The sequence below is a fragment of the Octopus sinensis genome, linkage group LG19 (assembly GCF_006345805.1).
Source record: "Octopus sinensis linkage group LG19, ASM634580v1, whole genome shotgun sequence".
Classification (NCBI taxonomy): Eukaryota; Metazoa; Mollusca; class Cephalopoda; order Octopoda; family Octopodidae; genus Octopus; species Octopus sinensis.
The window spans coordinates 45746414-45761788 of record NC_043015.1 but is presented as its reverse complement, the minus strand read 5'-3'; the positions used below and the strand labels follow the sequence as shown (position 1 = coordinate 45761788).

General features: G+C 40.0%; 1 protein-coding gene across 6 annotated transcripts in view; it reads right to left on the bottom strand.

Moving 5' to 3' along the window:
* The window catches only part of LOC115222169 (microtubule-associated protein futsch), a 96247-nt gene that overhangs the window by 6223 nt on the left and 74649 nt on the right, over positions 1-15375 (bottom strand). For all 6 annotated transcript variants that reach the window (XM_036511436.1, XM_036511438.1, XM_036511439.1 and 3 more), the window contains exons 13-15: positions 5253-5427; positions 3513-3828; positions 616-815 (exon numbers count right to left, since the gene is read on the bottom strand). In XM_036511436.1, coding sequence (XP_036367329.1) covers positions 616-815; positions 3513-3828; positions 5253-5427 — 691 coding nt within the window. The remainder of the gene's footprint in view (positions 1-615; positions 816-3512; positions 3829-5252; positions 5428-15375) is intronic.

Genomic DNA, 15375 nt, shown 5'->3' with positions numbered 1-15375 from the left:
CAGTTGATTCTTGGTTGGTGATTTACACTTCACAGCAACTTTCTATCCTTTTATTTGTCTCAAATTAGGTTCTTAAAATCTATTTGACATCTCAACATTACTTGAGCTCAGACTGCAAAAATACGTAACTAAATATCACAAGGCACTCTGCCCAGTGCTCTACCAATTCCACCCATCCACCACACTTATTATTATCATTATTATTATTATTATTATAATGGGGGGTAGGGTATCTTTTTTTCTTCAGAAATGTAAATAAACCCAATCTGTTTCTTAAACGAGGGACATATTTCATACGGCACAGAATGATTTTTTTTTTTTACCTCAATAGACATCATTGATTGGTTGAAATCGCAGAAATTGAAGAAAAAAAAAACCAACAAATATCTTACAGACTATAGAATTTTCTCAATAAAGCCAAGAGAAAAAGATGTTTTATAAACACATTCTACCAGTATACGAAGTTTAAAAGTGTTCAGTTACGTGGAAATTATTTTTAAAAAAACTGCCGGTCAAACCGAAAAGATCCTCCAACAGTTTTATTATGAAGACAATGTGTGGAGCTGATTTTAACAAAAAAAAAAAGAAAAGAAAAGAGAAATTTTTTTTTTTTACCGAAGTCATCAAAGTTACGTCGCCGGCTTCTCCGTGCATGAACTCTCGATGACTTTTGACTGGCACGGGTATTCTGTCTGGTTGTTGAGCGAGTCGATCGACGCCTGGTACCATAGTCTTCATCATCGTCATCGTCGTCATCTTCCTCTTCCTCTGAATAATCACTCAGATCAAGATCTTCAACAGAAGGGTCAGATTCCCTAAAAACAAATTCAAAAAAAAAAATAACATGCAATACTCCAATACATCTTTTGAATAAGGTTCTTAATCTTTTAGGTGAGCCTTTGTTCGGATGAGGAGTGGCCTGCTCCATCTGGGATCGAATTAGCTGATTAGCTCAAAGACAACTATGAACGAGCAGATCTATAATCAATCTGATTTTGCTCAACACATTACACATTCTCTTTACTCTTTTACTTGTTTCAGTCATTTGCCTGTGGCCATGCTGGAGCACCGCCTTTAGTCGAGAAAATCGACCCCGGGACTTATTCTTTGTAAGCCCAGTACTTATTCTATCAGTCTCTTTTGCTGAACCACTAAGTGACAGGGACGTAAACATACCAGCATCGGTTGTCAAGCAATGCTAGGGGGACAAACACAGACACACACACACACACATACATATATATATATACATATATACGACAGGCTTCTTTCAGTTTCTGTCTACCTAATCCACTCACAAGGCATTGGTCGGCCCGGGGCTATAGCAGAAGACACTTGCCCAAGATTCCACGCAGTGGGACTAAACCCGCAACCATGTAGTTGGTTAGCAAGCTACTTACCACACAGCCACTCCTGCGCCATTCAGGAAAACATTATCTAATATACACCTTTGTTTCTAAACAACTACATGTAATTTGGAGATTTAGCTGCTATTTCCAGCAAGGTAAGCGACCACATAGAGACACCTTCGTCTTTACATAGTAGAGGTTTGTCAGAAAGATATGGTTGGAGATGACAACAGGGTATCAAACAATCAGTATTTCACAATGCTTATTGTGTCTATGGCCAAGACCTTCCACTCTCAATGCCTCAGTCTACTTAGCTCAAAACAGGAACCATGAGTGACAGAATTTAATAACGTAAGCCTCAACACTGTAGAACTAATAAATATATACTTTACTGACTTGCAGTGCTGTGTTTATTTTGTAAGTTATGCCCCAAGGCAACAAACCGGAGTCCTGTTTTTGGTGAGATTTATCACTCAACCAATTAATTATAAGAGAAATTGGACTAAACAGCATCCATACAGATCCTTGTGATTTAGAAAGAATCATAAATGAATGTCGACATCATACAAGTAGTCCCACATTTCCAGTCATCCATAAAAACATGTCCAGCTACTATGAAGAAATATTCTTTTCTATTCTAGGCATAAGGCCCGAAATTTTGGGGTAGGGGTCCAGTCGATTAGATTGACCCCAGTACGCAACTGGTACTTAATTTATCGATCCCGAAAGGATGAAAGGTAAAGTCAAGCTTGACAGAATTTGAACTCAGAACTTAAAGACAGACAAAATGCTGCTAAGCATTTTGCCCGATGTGCTTATGATTCTTATTTCTCTAGGGGCTAAACCTAGAGGGGACAAACAAGGATAGACAAAGGGATTAAGTCGATAACATCGACCTCAGTGCGTGACTAGTACTTAATTTATCAGCCGCGAAAGGATGAAAGGCAAAGTCAACCTCGGCGGAATTTGAACTCAGAACATAACAGCAGACGAAATACTGCTAAGCATTTCGCCCGGTATGCTAATGTTTCTGCCAGCTTACTGCCTCAACACTTTCTCAGATATATTAAATATCTTTATAAAGTTAATCAGCTTCAATTCTCTTCCCAAATGCATTGTTTCTCTATCAAGCTTCCTATTAATCCTAAGTCCTTTTATTCCAATAGCGCCATTCCTCGAACTGCTGCTCTCTGGAACTCATCATCATTGTCTTATTTTGCCTCTGGTCTACGATATTCAATCCTTTAAGCTTTCAGTCGATTGACATCTTCTTAATTTGTAGCTCCCTTCTTTTCCTTCTTTATAGTCCCTTAAGCTACAATGGCTTCAAGCCTTGACTGGGACTAAATCATATAAAAAAAGAACAAATCTGACCAGGAAACAAAACTGACCCCTAAGGGTTCATCTCAGCAATAACTTCTACTTCACAGCTTCCATAACACAACAAACACAGTAAAATTTGTTATTACATCTTACAAACAATAACTCTGAGCACTCCACCCGTCTAACACCCGTGGACATATTTACAAAGTCAGAAAACAGCACAGCTCCCATGACTTTAGGAAACATTTTTTCACGCTCAGAGTTGCTGAAGCATGGAACAAACTGCCGGCATCAGTCGTTAGCTGTCGGAGCACTGCCTCCTTCAAAGCTTCCATGCTTTCTGAGATTCGCCAACACTACACCTGATTTTCTCCCCTCCATACACACACAAGCATGTATCTGACTCAGACATTGTTCACTTTCCAGACTTTATACACCATTTCTGACAAGTTGTGGTGCACCTGAGCACGGTATACAATAATTTCATTATTATTATTATTATCACATGACCGACCAGACCATCAGATGTTGTTACACATCGCTGGTCACAATGCGTTCGCATTGTTTTAGCCTTCAAATGACGCTACCCCGCTGGCTAAGCGAGAAGGCCAACAGAAGAAAGAGTGAAAGAAAGTGTGGTGAAAGAGTACAGCAGGGATCACCACCCCCTGCCGGAGCATCGTGGACCTTTTAGGTGTTTTCGCTCAATAAACACTCACAACGCCCGGTCTAGGAATCGAAACCGCGATCCTACGACCGCGAGTCCGCTGCCCTAACCACTGGGCCATTGCGCCTCCACATTATTATTATGTACAATATAATTTTACCAAAGGTACTTACTCGGAAGCTTTGTACTCTTCACTATCGGAGCCGTAACTGTCACTGTCTAGAGTGGTTAGCTTTCTCCTAGGCCGCCTTTTGCGAGGTGCAGGATACTGTTCGTCGCTGTCGCTTCCTTTACCCACGAGATTAGAGATGTCCTTTCCTCGGCGACGACCAGCTTCCTTTTTGGCTTGGATTCCTTGGGGTCGAAGGTCATTGCTTTCACTATACACTGTCATTATAGTGTCCATGTCTTTGCCCTTGCTGACAGGAGCTTCCCGTGAGCTGAAGTTCGACATGTCTTTACCACTATGTGACTCTTCATCTTCATTACCTGAAAATAAAATGTATACATATACCCAAAATTATTATATATATATATATTCATATACACGTAATGTCAGTGTGCACGCATGACAGAGTATAAGCACCCTGAGAGAAATGTTGGATATAAGAAGCATCGGATGTGGCGTGCAGGAGAGACGTTGCTGTCAGAATTCAAAAACTTGGATCAACTATCACAAGGCACCCAGTCCCACTTTCTTACATTTTCACCTGGGGACTGCGCCAAACTCTACTGTCTGCCTTGGCATGGTTTTTACAGTTGGATACCTTTCCAAATGCCAACCACTTTATCGAGTGAACTAGGTGCTTTTTATGTGGCACTAGCATCAGCGAGGTTACCACATAACTTGCAAGACAAAGATCCCTCAACTGAGATGGGAAGTGGTACTGAAAACAGGGTAACAAAAAAAATAAACAACTTCAGGGCACCTAGAGGCAAATATCTCACAAGGTCTAATCCTTTGTTGTGGTGTGGTGTGGTGACCAGTATGCCTCCATGACCCTGAGAAATTTTCCAGCAGAGCACAAACCTGGGCCTCCTGTGCTCGACAGCTCAAAGGGTAGAAGCCAAACATATACAGACCACCTCAGGTAAAAATGGGCCTTTTTAGGGCTAACATACATACCTAGGGAAAAAAGCAGTTACAGAAGCGTCGATGACAATTCAAAACCAGGAAGACCAAGGAGTGGAAGGCCTTCTCCCAGGAAGGTATCCCCAGACACAGATGAGGGCGCCATCCCCCACCCAGCCTCATACTAAGGGAGTAGCCATGACAGCCCAGAGTAGAGAACAGTGGAGAAGAATCACTGATGGTCTATGCACTAATGGGAACAAAGGATTTATGTAAGATTCAAATATTATCCCAAACACCTAGGGGGAGAGTAAAAGGTTTGAAGTGGGACCACTGTTTACTCTTTACTCTTTTACTTGTTTCAGTCATTTGACTGTGGCCATGCTGGAGCACCGCCTTTAATCGAGCAACTCGACCCCGGGATTTATTCTTTTGTAAGCCCAGTACTTATTCTATCGGTATCTTTTGTCGAACCGCTAAGTAACGGGGACATAAACACACCAGCATCGGTTGTCAAGCAATGCTAGGGGGACAAACAGACACATAAACACACACACGCATATATATATATATATATACATATATACGACGGGCTTCTTTCAGTTTCCGTCTACCAAATCCACTCACAAGGCTTTGGTCGGCCCGAGGCTATAGTAGAAGACACTTGCCCAAGGTGCCACGCAGTGGGACTGAACCCGGAACCATGTGGTTGGTAAACAAGCTACTTATCACACAGCCACTCCTGCGCCTGTTGTTTATTAGAAATTACAAACAAATCTTTTTTCATAGAGAAAAAAACCAAAAAAAAACACAGGTAAGAGTTAATTTGTTTCATGCTTACATTCTGCAGCCGAAGCATCTTTCGCGTTTTTCATATCGTCCTGGATAGCGCTGTCAATAAGCTCGTCAAACTCAGTAAATTTGTAGTTGATTGATCGACGTGCGCGACATGTTCGAGTACCAGAAACTGATTGGCCTTGACATTCTACATTAGGCTCCATATTTTCTTTTCTTTCCTAAAAAAATCAAGATTGCAAAACCCATGTTATAAGCCTCCCTTATATGCTCACAGTCGGAAAATACACATACACACAAGATAAAAACACACAAATACAACACACACAAAGCAAAAAATACAAATACACATACTCTCTCTTTACTCTTTTACTTGTTTCAGTCATTTGACTGCGGCCATGCTGGAGCACCACCTTTAATCGAGCAACTCGACCCCAGGACTTATTCTTTTGTAAGCCCAGTACTTATTCTATCGGTCTCTAATACCGAACCGCTAAGTAACGGGGACATAAACACACCAGCATCGGTTGTCAAGCAATGCTAGGGGGACAAACACAGACACACAAACACATATATATACATACATACAACAGGCTTCTTTCAGTTTCCGTCTACCAAATCCACTCACAAGGCTTTGGTCGGCCCGAGGCATACATACAAAATAAAATGCACACAAAATAAAAAAAACATAAGCGCAGACACAAACACACACACACACAACAGATTTCAATTCAAATACAATTCAAAATACAAATTTTCAAAACATAAAATTTCATTGCAGTCCAAACTGAAATAAGTCATACATTATTTCCAAAGAACAAAAATACAGCAGTGGGCCAAAGGTTAAGATATTTACTTTATAATAATGAGGTCTTGGGTTCAATCCCACTATGACATCTTGGGCAAGTCTCTTTAAATTATAAGCCTCAGGATCAATTTAATTAAACTTTGCGAGTGAAATTGGGTTAGACGGAAACCATGCTGAAGCCTATCAGGTGGACTGTACTTGTAATTTAGAGGACCGGTCTTGTCATTCTACGTCATCATCATTTAACATCCATTTTCCTTGCTGGCATGGGTTGGATGGTTTGACAGGAAAAGGCAATGCCAGGAGCTACACCAGGTTCCACACTGTTCTGGTTTGGTTTCTATAGCTGGATGCCCTTCCTAACACCAAACACTTTACAGAGTGCACTGGTTGCTTTCTACGTGGCACTAGCACCAATGCTTTTTACATGGCACCGTCTACCTGAGAAATATAAAAAACACCATTCGAGCGTGGCCGTTCGCCAGCCTCGTCTGGCACCTGTGTCGGTGGCACATAAAAAGCACCCACTACACTCACGGGGTGGTTGGCGTTAGGAAGGGCATCCAGCTGTAAAAACACCGCCAGATCTGACTGGCTTGGTGCAGCCTTCTGGCTTCCCAGACCCCAGTTGAACCGTCCAACCCATGCTAGCATGGAAAGCGGACGTTAAACGATGATGATGATGATATCAATGCCTGTTGAATAAGCCATTTTCACACTCATTCAATGAGCATTTAGTTCAGTTTATAAAATAAGTGAATAGTCATCGCTGAAACTGACAGAGATCCATTTATGAGATTACAGTATAAGCATGGCTGTGTGGTAAAGAAGCTTACTTCCCAACCATGCGACCTTGGGTTCAGTCCCACTACGTGGCACCTTCAGCAAGTGTTACTCCTACTATAGCCTTGGACCAACCAAAACCTTGCGAGTGGATTTGGTAGCTGGAAATGGAAAAAAGCCTGTCTTGTGTATGCATGTGTGTGTTTATATTCCTGTGTGTGTACCCTTGCTTTGATATTATGTGATAGTTGTAAGTGAGAATCACTGTTATACAAGCAGGGTTGTTTAATTTCCAGCTCTCCATGAAAAATGTGTCTGGCCATGGGGAAGTACTGCCTTGCTCGGAAACAGTAAGAGGGGCATCCAGCCATAGAAAACCTGGCTTGACAAATTCTGTCTGACTCATACAAGCAAGGAAAAGTGGACATTAAACTATGATGCTGTTGCAGATGATCACACACACACACACGTGCACAATAACTAGCCTTTGCATACACCCACACATAAGTATATTTTGAGGTTAAGTTGATAAAAGCTAGAAGTTAGTCAAAGGTCTATATCAGCAAGAAGCAAACAGACTGAGGGTAGAAGTTGATCAGAAATGGTTAGCAATCTGTCGAGCGTTTACTTTCTGTCTGTGTGTATGCATTATATTGAGACAGATCTTGGCCTTCTTGTATGAGGAGTTTCATGTTCCTAAAACAAAAACCCAATTTTAAAAATATGCTATATATGATAACTGCTCACTGTTACATTTATATGTTTTATATCTGGACAATTTGTTTATGTGTACACACACACAGAATCTAACAATGGCTTAGCCGACTAAAACTTCGAAATCAGATAACAATATTCTTGTATAAGAATAAGATACACACATGCATATTCTATTCAACTAACACACCCATATATATATTTTTAAAAAAGCCAGAAATTTTCTGTAAAAATCAGTTCTGATGATTCTCCAAAATGAGATGTAAGCGCTAAATAAATAATTATCCAAAATTCTGACTACCTCCTTTTTCTTAATATATAAAATCTGTACATATGCATGCATATACATATATATACAAGGGGTGCTGAAAAGTCCTGGCTTTGGGTAAAAGAATATACAGGAGAATCAGTTAATTAGGATTTTATTCAACGTATTCACCTCTCAGATTCACAAACTTATTACAGCAGTCCCTCAGTTTCTCTAAGCCCTGTAAAAAAACTCAGAAGGTTGGGCCTCCAACTAGGCTTTTCGCGACACCCTTAAAGCCATGAACCTTTCAGCACTCCCTAACACACACACACCACGTGTGTGTATGTATAAAGGTGAGTGGATGTGCACACGTGTGTATATGTGTGTGTGCTCCCATGCACACACATACAAGATATTGTACTACATCTGTTTAGAATTCCAACCTGACTCTCACCAGAGCTCAGACTACAAGTTTGTTATGCACTGGGTTTTTTAACAGATATCAATTTACAAGCAATTAAAAATATATATTCTGGGGTTGTTTGTTCGTTTTTTTCTTTCTTTCTTTGGTTTCAATAAAATATTTCACATGTACACATACTAAAAAAAAGTACAGAAATATGTAGGTGGATACACAACCATGCATATACAACACATGATGTATGGGTTTATATACACACACACACATATATATATATATATATATATTGTGTGTGTGTGTGTGTATGTATGTTTTTGTAATGTTCAATACACACACACATGGTATTTGCATTGGTGGCTGTAAGTGGTTCAAATTAATTGAAAATAATTAAATAATTTAAATTAAGTATGGTATTTTAGAAGTATATCCAGAAATCCTGCGCACACACACACTTAAGTCAATCATATCTTTTACTTATTCCTGCCACTGGACTGCAGCCATGCAGGGACACTGCCTTTAAGGGTTTTATTGAACAAATAAATCCAGATTTTGGGAGAGAGGTGGAGTTTTATACACACACACACACCACACACACATCAGGTACTTATTCTAATGATCTCTTTTGCTGAAAAACTAAGCTGGGGAGCTAAATAAACCAGCACCTGTTGTCAAGTAGTGGGAGGACAAACACAAACCCCATATATATATATATATTATATAATGTGTGGTGTGTGTGTGTGTATGTATGTTTTTGTAATGTTCAATACACACACACATGGTATTTGCATTGGTGGCTGTAAGTGGTTCAAATAATTGAAAATAATTAAATAATTTAAATTAAGTATGGTATTTTAGAAGTATATCCAGAAATCCTGCGCACACACACACTTAAGTCAATCATATCTTTTACTTATTCCTGCCACTGGACTGCAGCCATGCAGGGACACTGCCTTTAAGGGTTTTATTGAACAAATAAATCCAGATTTTGGGAGAGAGGTGGAGTTTTATACACACACACACACACACACACACATCAGGTACTTATTCTAATGATCTCTTTTGCTGAAAAACTAAGCTGGGGAGCTAAATAAACCAGCACCTGTTGTCAAGTAGTGGGAGGACAAACACAAACCCCATATATATATATATATTATATAATGTGTGGTGTGTGTGTGTGTATGTATGTTTTTGTAATGTTCAATACACACACACATGGTATTTGCATTGGTGGCTGTAAGTGGTTCAAATAATTGAAAATAATTAAATAATTTAAATTAAGTATGGTATTTTAGAAGTATATCCAGAAATCCTGCGCACACACACACTTAAGTCAATCATATCTTTTACTTATTCCTGCCACTGGACTGCAGCCATGCAGGGACACTGCCTTTAAGGGTTTTATTGAACAAATAAATCCAGATTTTGGGAGAGAGGTGGAGTTTTATACACACACACACACACACACACACATCAGGTACTTATTCTAATGATCTCTTTTGCTGAAAAACTAAGCTGGGGAGCTAAATAAACCAGCACCTGTTGTCAAGTAGTGGGAGGACAAACACAAACCCCATATATTATATATATATTATATATATATATATATGTAAGCTATGGACACATAAGAGGTGCAGCAATGTCAAAGGTAGGCTAACTGGGAAGATAGTTTTTGTATGTGGCAGATGCTCGGGAGCATTACCTCCGAAAATCTGCAGAAAACAACTTCCGTCACTTTCCAGGGGGAAAAACTAGAAGTAGTTGATAGCTTCCGTTATCTAGGTGACCAAGTCAGTAGGGGGGTGGGGTGCGCTGAAAGTGTAACTGCTAGAATAAGAATAGCCTGGGCAAAGTTTAGGGAGCTCTACCTCTGCTGGTGACTAAAGGCCTCTCGCTCAGAGTAAAAGGCAGACTGTATGAGTGTGTACGAACAGCCATGCTACATGGCAGCGAACATGGGCTGTGACTGCTGAGGACATGCGTAAGCTCGTGAGGAATGAAGCCAGTATGCTCCGATGGATGTGTAATGTCAGTGTACATACTCGACAGAGCGTTAGCACCTTGAGAGAAATGTTGTACCTAAGAAGCATCAGTTGTGGTGTGCAAGAGAGACGATTGCGCTGGTATGGTCATGTGGCGAGAATGGATGAAGATAGGTGTGTGAGAAAGTGCCAATCCCTAGCAGTTGAGGGAACCCGTGGAAGAGGTAGACCCAGGAAAACCTGGGACGAGGTGGTGAAAGACCTTCGAACTTTAGGCCTCACTGAGGAAATGACCAGAGACCGAGACCTTTGGAAATATTCTGTACGTGAGAAGACCAGGCAGGACAAGTGAGCCCAGCCCACTTATGAATGCCTTTCCTCCCTTGGACACAAAGACCGGTTGAGGCAAGCGAAGTCGATATAGAACCTCATCCGACGACAGACACCCATCCCAACCCCCCATGCTTGCGAAGACATGTTGGGGCAAGCGAAATCGAAATCGAAACCGAATTGAACCAGCCAGGATCCCTGGCCTGGTGGTACGTAAAAAGCACTATCCGACTCGGGGGCCGTGGCACGTAAAATACTCCAATGCGACCGTACGACAGGCACCCATGCCAACCCCCTTTGCTTGTGAAGACATGTTGGGGAAGCGAAATCGAAATCGAATTGAACCAGCCAGGATCCCTGGTCTGGTGGTACGTAAAGCACTATCCGACTCGTGGCCATGGCACGTAAAATACTCCAATGCGACCGTACGACAGGCACCCTTGCCAACCCCCTTTGCTTGTGAAGACATGTTGGGGCAAGCGAAATCGAAATCGAATTGAACCAGCCAGTATCCCTGGTCTGGTGGTACGTAAAGCACTATCCGACTCGTGGCCGTGGCACGTAAAATACTCCAATGCGACCGTACGACAGGCACCCTTGCCAACCCCCTTTGCTTGTGAAGACATGTTGGGGCAAGCGAAATCGAAATCGAATTGAACCAGCCAGGATCCCTGGTCTGGTGGTACGTAAAAAGCACTATCCGACTCGTGGCCGATGCCAGCACCGCCTCGACTGGCTTCCGTGCGGTGGCACATAAAATACACCAATCTGACCGTGGCCGTTGCAAGCCCGCCTGGCACCTGTGCAGGTGGCACGTAAAAAGCACCCACTACACTCACGGAGTGGTTGGCGTTAGGAAGGGCATCCAGCTGTAGAAACATTGCCAAATTAGACTGGAGCCTGGTGCAGCCTTCTGGCTTCCCAGAACCCCGGTCGAACCGTCCAACCCATGCTAGCATGGAGAACGGACGTTAAACGACGATGATGATGATGATATATATATATATATATATATATATAGAGAGAGAGAGAGAGAGAGAGAGAGAGACAGACAGACAGACAGACAGACAGAGAGTTTACAATTTATAGAAAATATCCAGGGGAATAATTACAAGGTAGCTAAATGTTGCTTAACTGTCCCAGGATTTAATTCCAAGATAATAAGTCGTATTTAGTAAGAAAATAGGGGAATTGAATAAGGAGACAAATGCTTGAGATGTTGTTAAACCATTTATATCTTGAAGTCTTCTACATATAATGAGATTGATGCATTGCTGACCATAATTTACTCTGTTGGACATTTTTGGAGTGCATCTGTCAAAACATACGTAGAAGACTTCGAGATGTAAAGGGTTTAACATCCCGAGCATTGATCTCCTTATATATAACAAGAAAATGGGGATTAAAAATTCCAGGCAAATATCACTTTGAATTTAACTAATTTTGGATCATCTTGAAAACATGGTAACATGTATTTCCAGAAATATTAATTTCAATGATATTTTTGATATCTAAATATGTTAATACAACAGAAGGAACTATCAGCTTTGTAAGGTGAATTCTACAATTAAGGATGTGGTTTTCTCTATATGTATTTTTGCTGTGTGTATATATATATATATATATATATATATAGTTAATCCAAACAAGAAAACACAAAAAAACACAACAATGCGAGGACGTGGAACAAATATAGTATTATTGGACGCTCAGGAAAGAAGGAGGGTTTAACGTTTCGAGCGGAGCTCTTCGTTGGAAACATAGGAGAAGGAAAGATCCAGAGAAAGGAAGACAGAGGATGTCCACTGTGATTAGTCCATTCTGCTGAGTGGTTGGTGTTAGGAAGAGCATCCAGCCATAAAAACCGTACCAAAACAGATAAAGTCTGGTGCAGTCTTCTGCTTGGCTAAATCCTGTCAAACCTTCCAACCCATGCCAGCATGGAAGACAGATGTTAAACGATGATGATAATGACATATATATGACAAGCTTCTTTCAATTTCCTTTTACCAAATCCACTCGCAAGGCTTCAGTCAGCCTGAGGTTATATAGTAGAAGACACTTGCCCAAGGTGCCACACAGTGGGACTGAACCTGAAACTATATGGTTGAGACGCAAACTTCTTACCACACAGTCATGCCTGCATTGGATAATAATTAATCATTTTTTAAAAATCCAACTTCAAGCAGTGTGTATAAAGTAAAGCTGACACCAAAACGACTGAAAGAGGGGGGAATGAAACTAAATACTATATAGTATTGCATTTTACTTTAATGCAATCATCACCGCCATCACTGCCACCCATTCACCCACACACAAACGCACACATTTACAAATAAACCTAGAAGAAACTTCATCGGACTAACTAAATATAGTTTACACAACCTCATGGGGGTTACCAGAATATTTCAATTTTTTTTTTTTTCCTTTTACTTCTTTCAAAGTCAACAAGGATGAAAAGAATGTGTATTGCAATTATTTGAAAAAATAAATAAATATATAAAATTTGAACTGAAATACTTTAACCCTTTAGCATTCAGATTATTCTGTCAAATGTAAAGCTTATATATTCACACTATGTAAAATTAATCTTGCATCATTTCATGGCTTTGAGATTTCAATGATGTGATTGTTTATTTTTAAAATGACACAATAAGGTAGCTATGAATGACCATATATGACTAGTTTGAACATAAAATAGGTAGAATATTTTGGCTGGATATGGCCGGTTTAAACACTAAAGGGTTAAATCCTCTCTTTAAAAAAAAAAAATAACAATGCATATGTGTATGATGAGATCATCACTGATTTAACTCTTTCCATACCAACCCACCTGAGACTGACCCTGGTTCTGTGACTCAAACTTCCTGTTTTAAAATGACCTAAATTAAAGCCTCTTTATAAAATTTCGTGTTAAATTATATGTGAAATTAATTGAAATGAAAGGAACGTATTTTGACAGAAATAGAGTAATAAAAAGGTTAAAGAGATCTCAACAAAATTTTGTGCTAATTTATATTCCAAAACACCAGTTTAATAATGACAAAATTTATTTTAATAAATTCTTCATTATGAGCAAAAATTAATTGAAATAAAAGCAGTGAATTTCATCAGAAATTTTGTAACAAAAATATTAGCAAGAAGAGTCAACAATTTTCAATACATTCAAACATACCAGGCAACATGAAGCAAAGAAATAGCAGCAAATGATTCCAACAAAATGCACAAACTCCCTCTCTCTGAATGAAATATGGTGAAACCAACAACTGAACACCTGTCAAGTGCAGTAGCTGTTGTTGTTTAGCCCTGGGTTAACCTGACTGAGTATAAGACTTATGCTCAAAAGTGTTTCAGATATGACTACCTCCTTTATTATTATTATTATCATTTTTTTTTTGTATAGTGAGAAATGCATTGTACAGTGCAATTTTTGTGGTTGTTTCTTTTAACCAGGATGGTATGATTAGAGGGAGGCTTGACTGCTATTTCTAGCAGACTAAACAACAAAATAGAGCAGTAGTCCTCATATAGTAAGTAGGCCACAGTATACTGGTGCACAGGAAAAAGGTATCCAGGTGCAGAGCAAATTTTTAAATATATATTTGATAGATAGAAAGATAGATAGATATTTTGGAGTATAATTTAAGGGTTCAGAATATATATACTAATACTTGTGAGTGAAATTTGTTTGATAGAAATTGCATGGAAATTCGTTATGTGTGTATGTGTATAGACACACAAACAAATGGGTATGTTTGTGTATGCGTGTATATATTAATGTTTACATCACTTAACATGCAGTGCTGCTTGTATACGTATGACATACACTTTTACTCTTGTTTCAGTCATTTGAGACTGCTGCCATGCTGGAGCACCGCCTTTAGTCAAGCAAATCCACCCCAGGACTTATTCTTTGTAAGACCAGTCTCTTTTGCCGAACCACTAAGTTACGGGGACATAAACACACCACCATCAGTTGTCAAGTGATGCTGGGGAACAAACACGAAGACTCTTGCTCAAGGTGCCACGCAGTGGGACTGAACCCAGAACTATCTTGTTGGTAAGCAAGCTACTTACCACACAGCCACTGCTGTATGGGTCTGTGGAGTACTCAGCCACTTGCATGTTAATTTCACAAGCAGGCTGTTGCAAGGATTGGATCAACTGGGACACTGACCATTGTAACTCATGGAGTGCCAGTTACTGCAGCCGTTGTACTCAAGGGCACAACCATGGCAAGGCCACGATCCAATGAATAAAACGAGCACAAAAGTATAAAAGAGAAGCTACACCACTACAGCAAAAGAAAAAAAACATAGGCGTACCTCTGTGGTAAGGAGCTTGCTTCCCAACCACATAGCATCTTGGGCAAGTGACTTCTACTATAGCCTTGGGCTGACCAAAGCCTTGTAAGTGGATTTGGTAAACAGAAACTAAAAGAGGCCCATCATACATATACATATGTCTTCCCTTCTCGGGATCTTTCCTTCTCCTATGTTTCCGACGAAGAGCTCCGCTCGAAACGTTAAACTCTCCTTCTTCCCTGAGCATCCAATAATACTATATTTGTTCCACATCCTCATGCTGTTGTGTTTTTTTGTGTTTTCTTGTTTGGATTAACTATATATATATATATATACTCTTTTATTTGTTTCAGTCATTTGACTGTGGCCATGCTGGGGCACCACCTTTTTAGTCGAGCAAATCGACCTCAGGACTTATTCTTTGTAAGCCTAGTACTTATTCTAGTGGTCTCTTTTGCCGAACCGCTAAGTTACGGGGACGTAAACACACCAGCATCAGCTGTCAAGCGATGTTGGGGGCGCAAACACACACACACACACACATATATATATAATATATATATATATATATATATATATA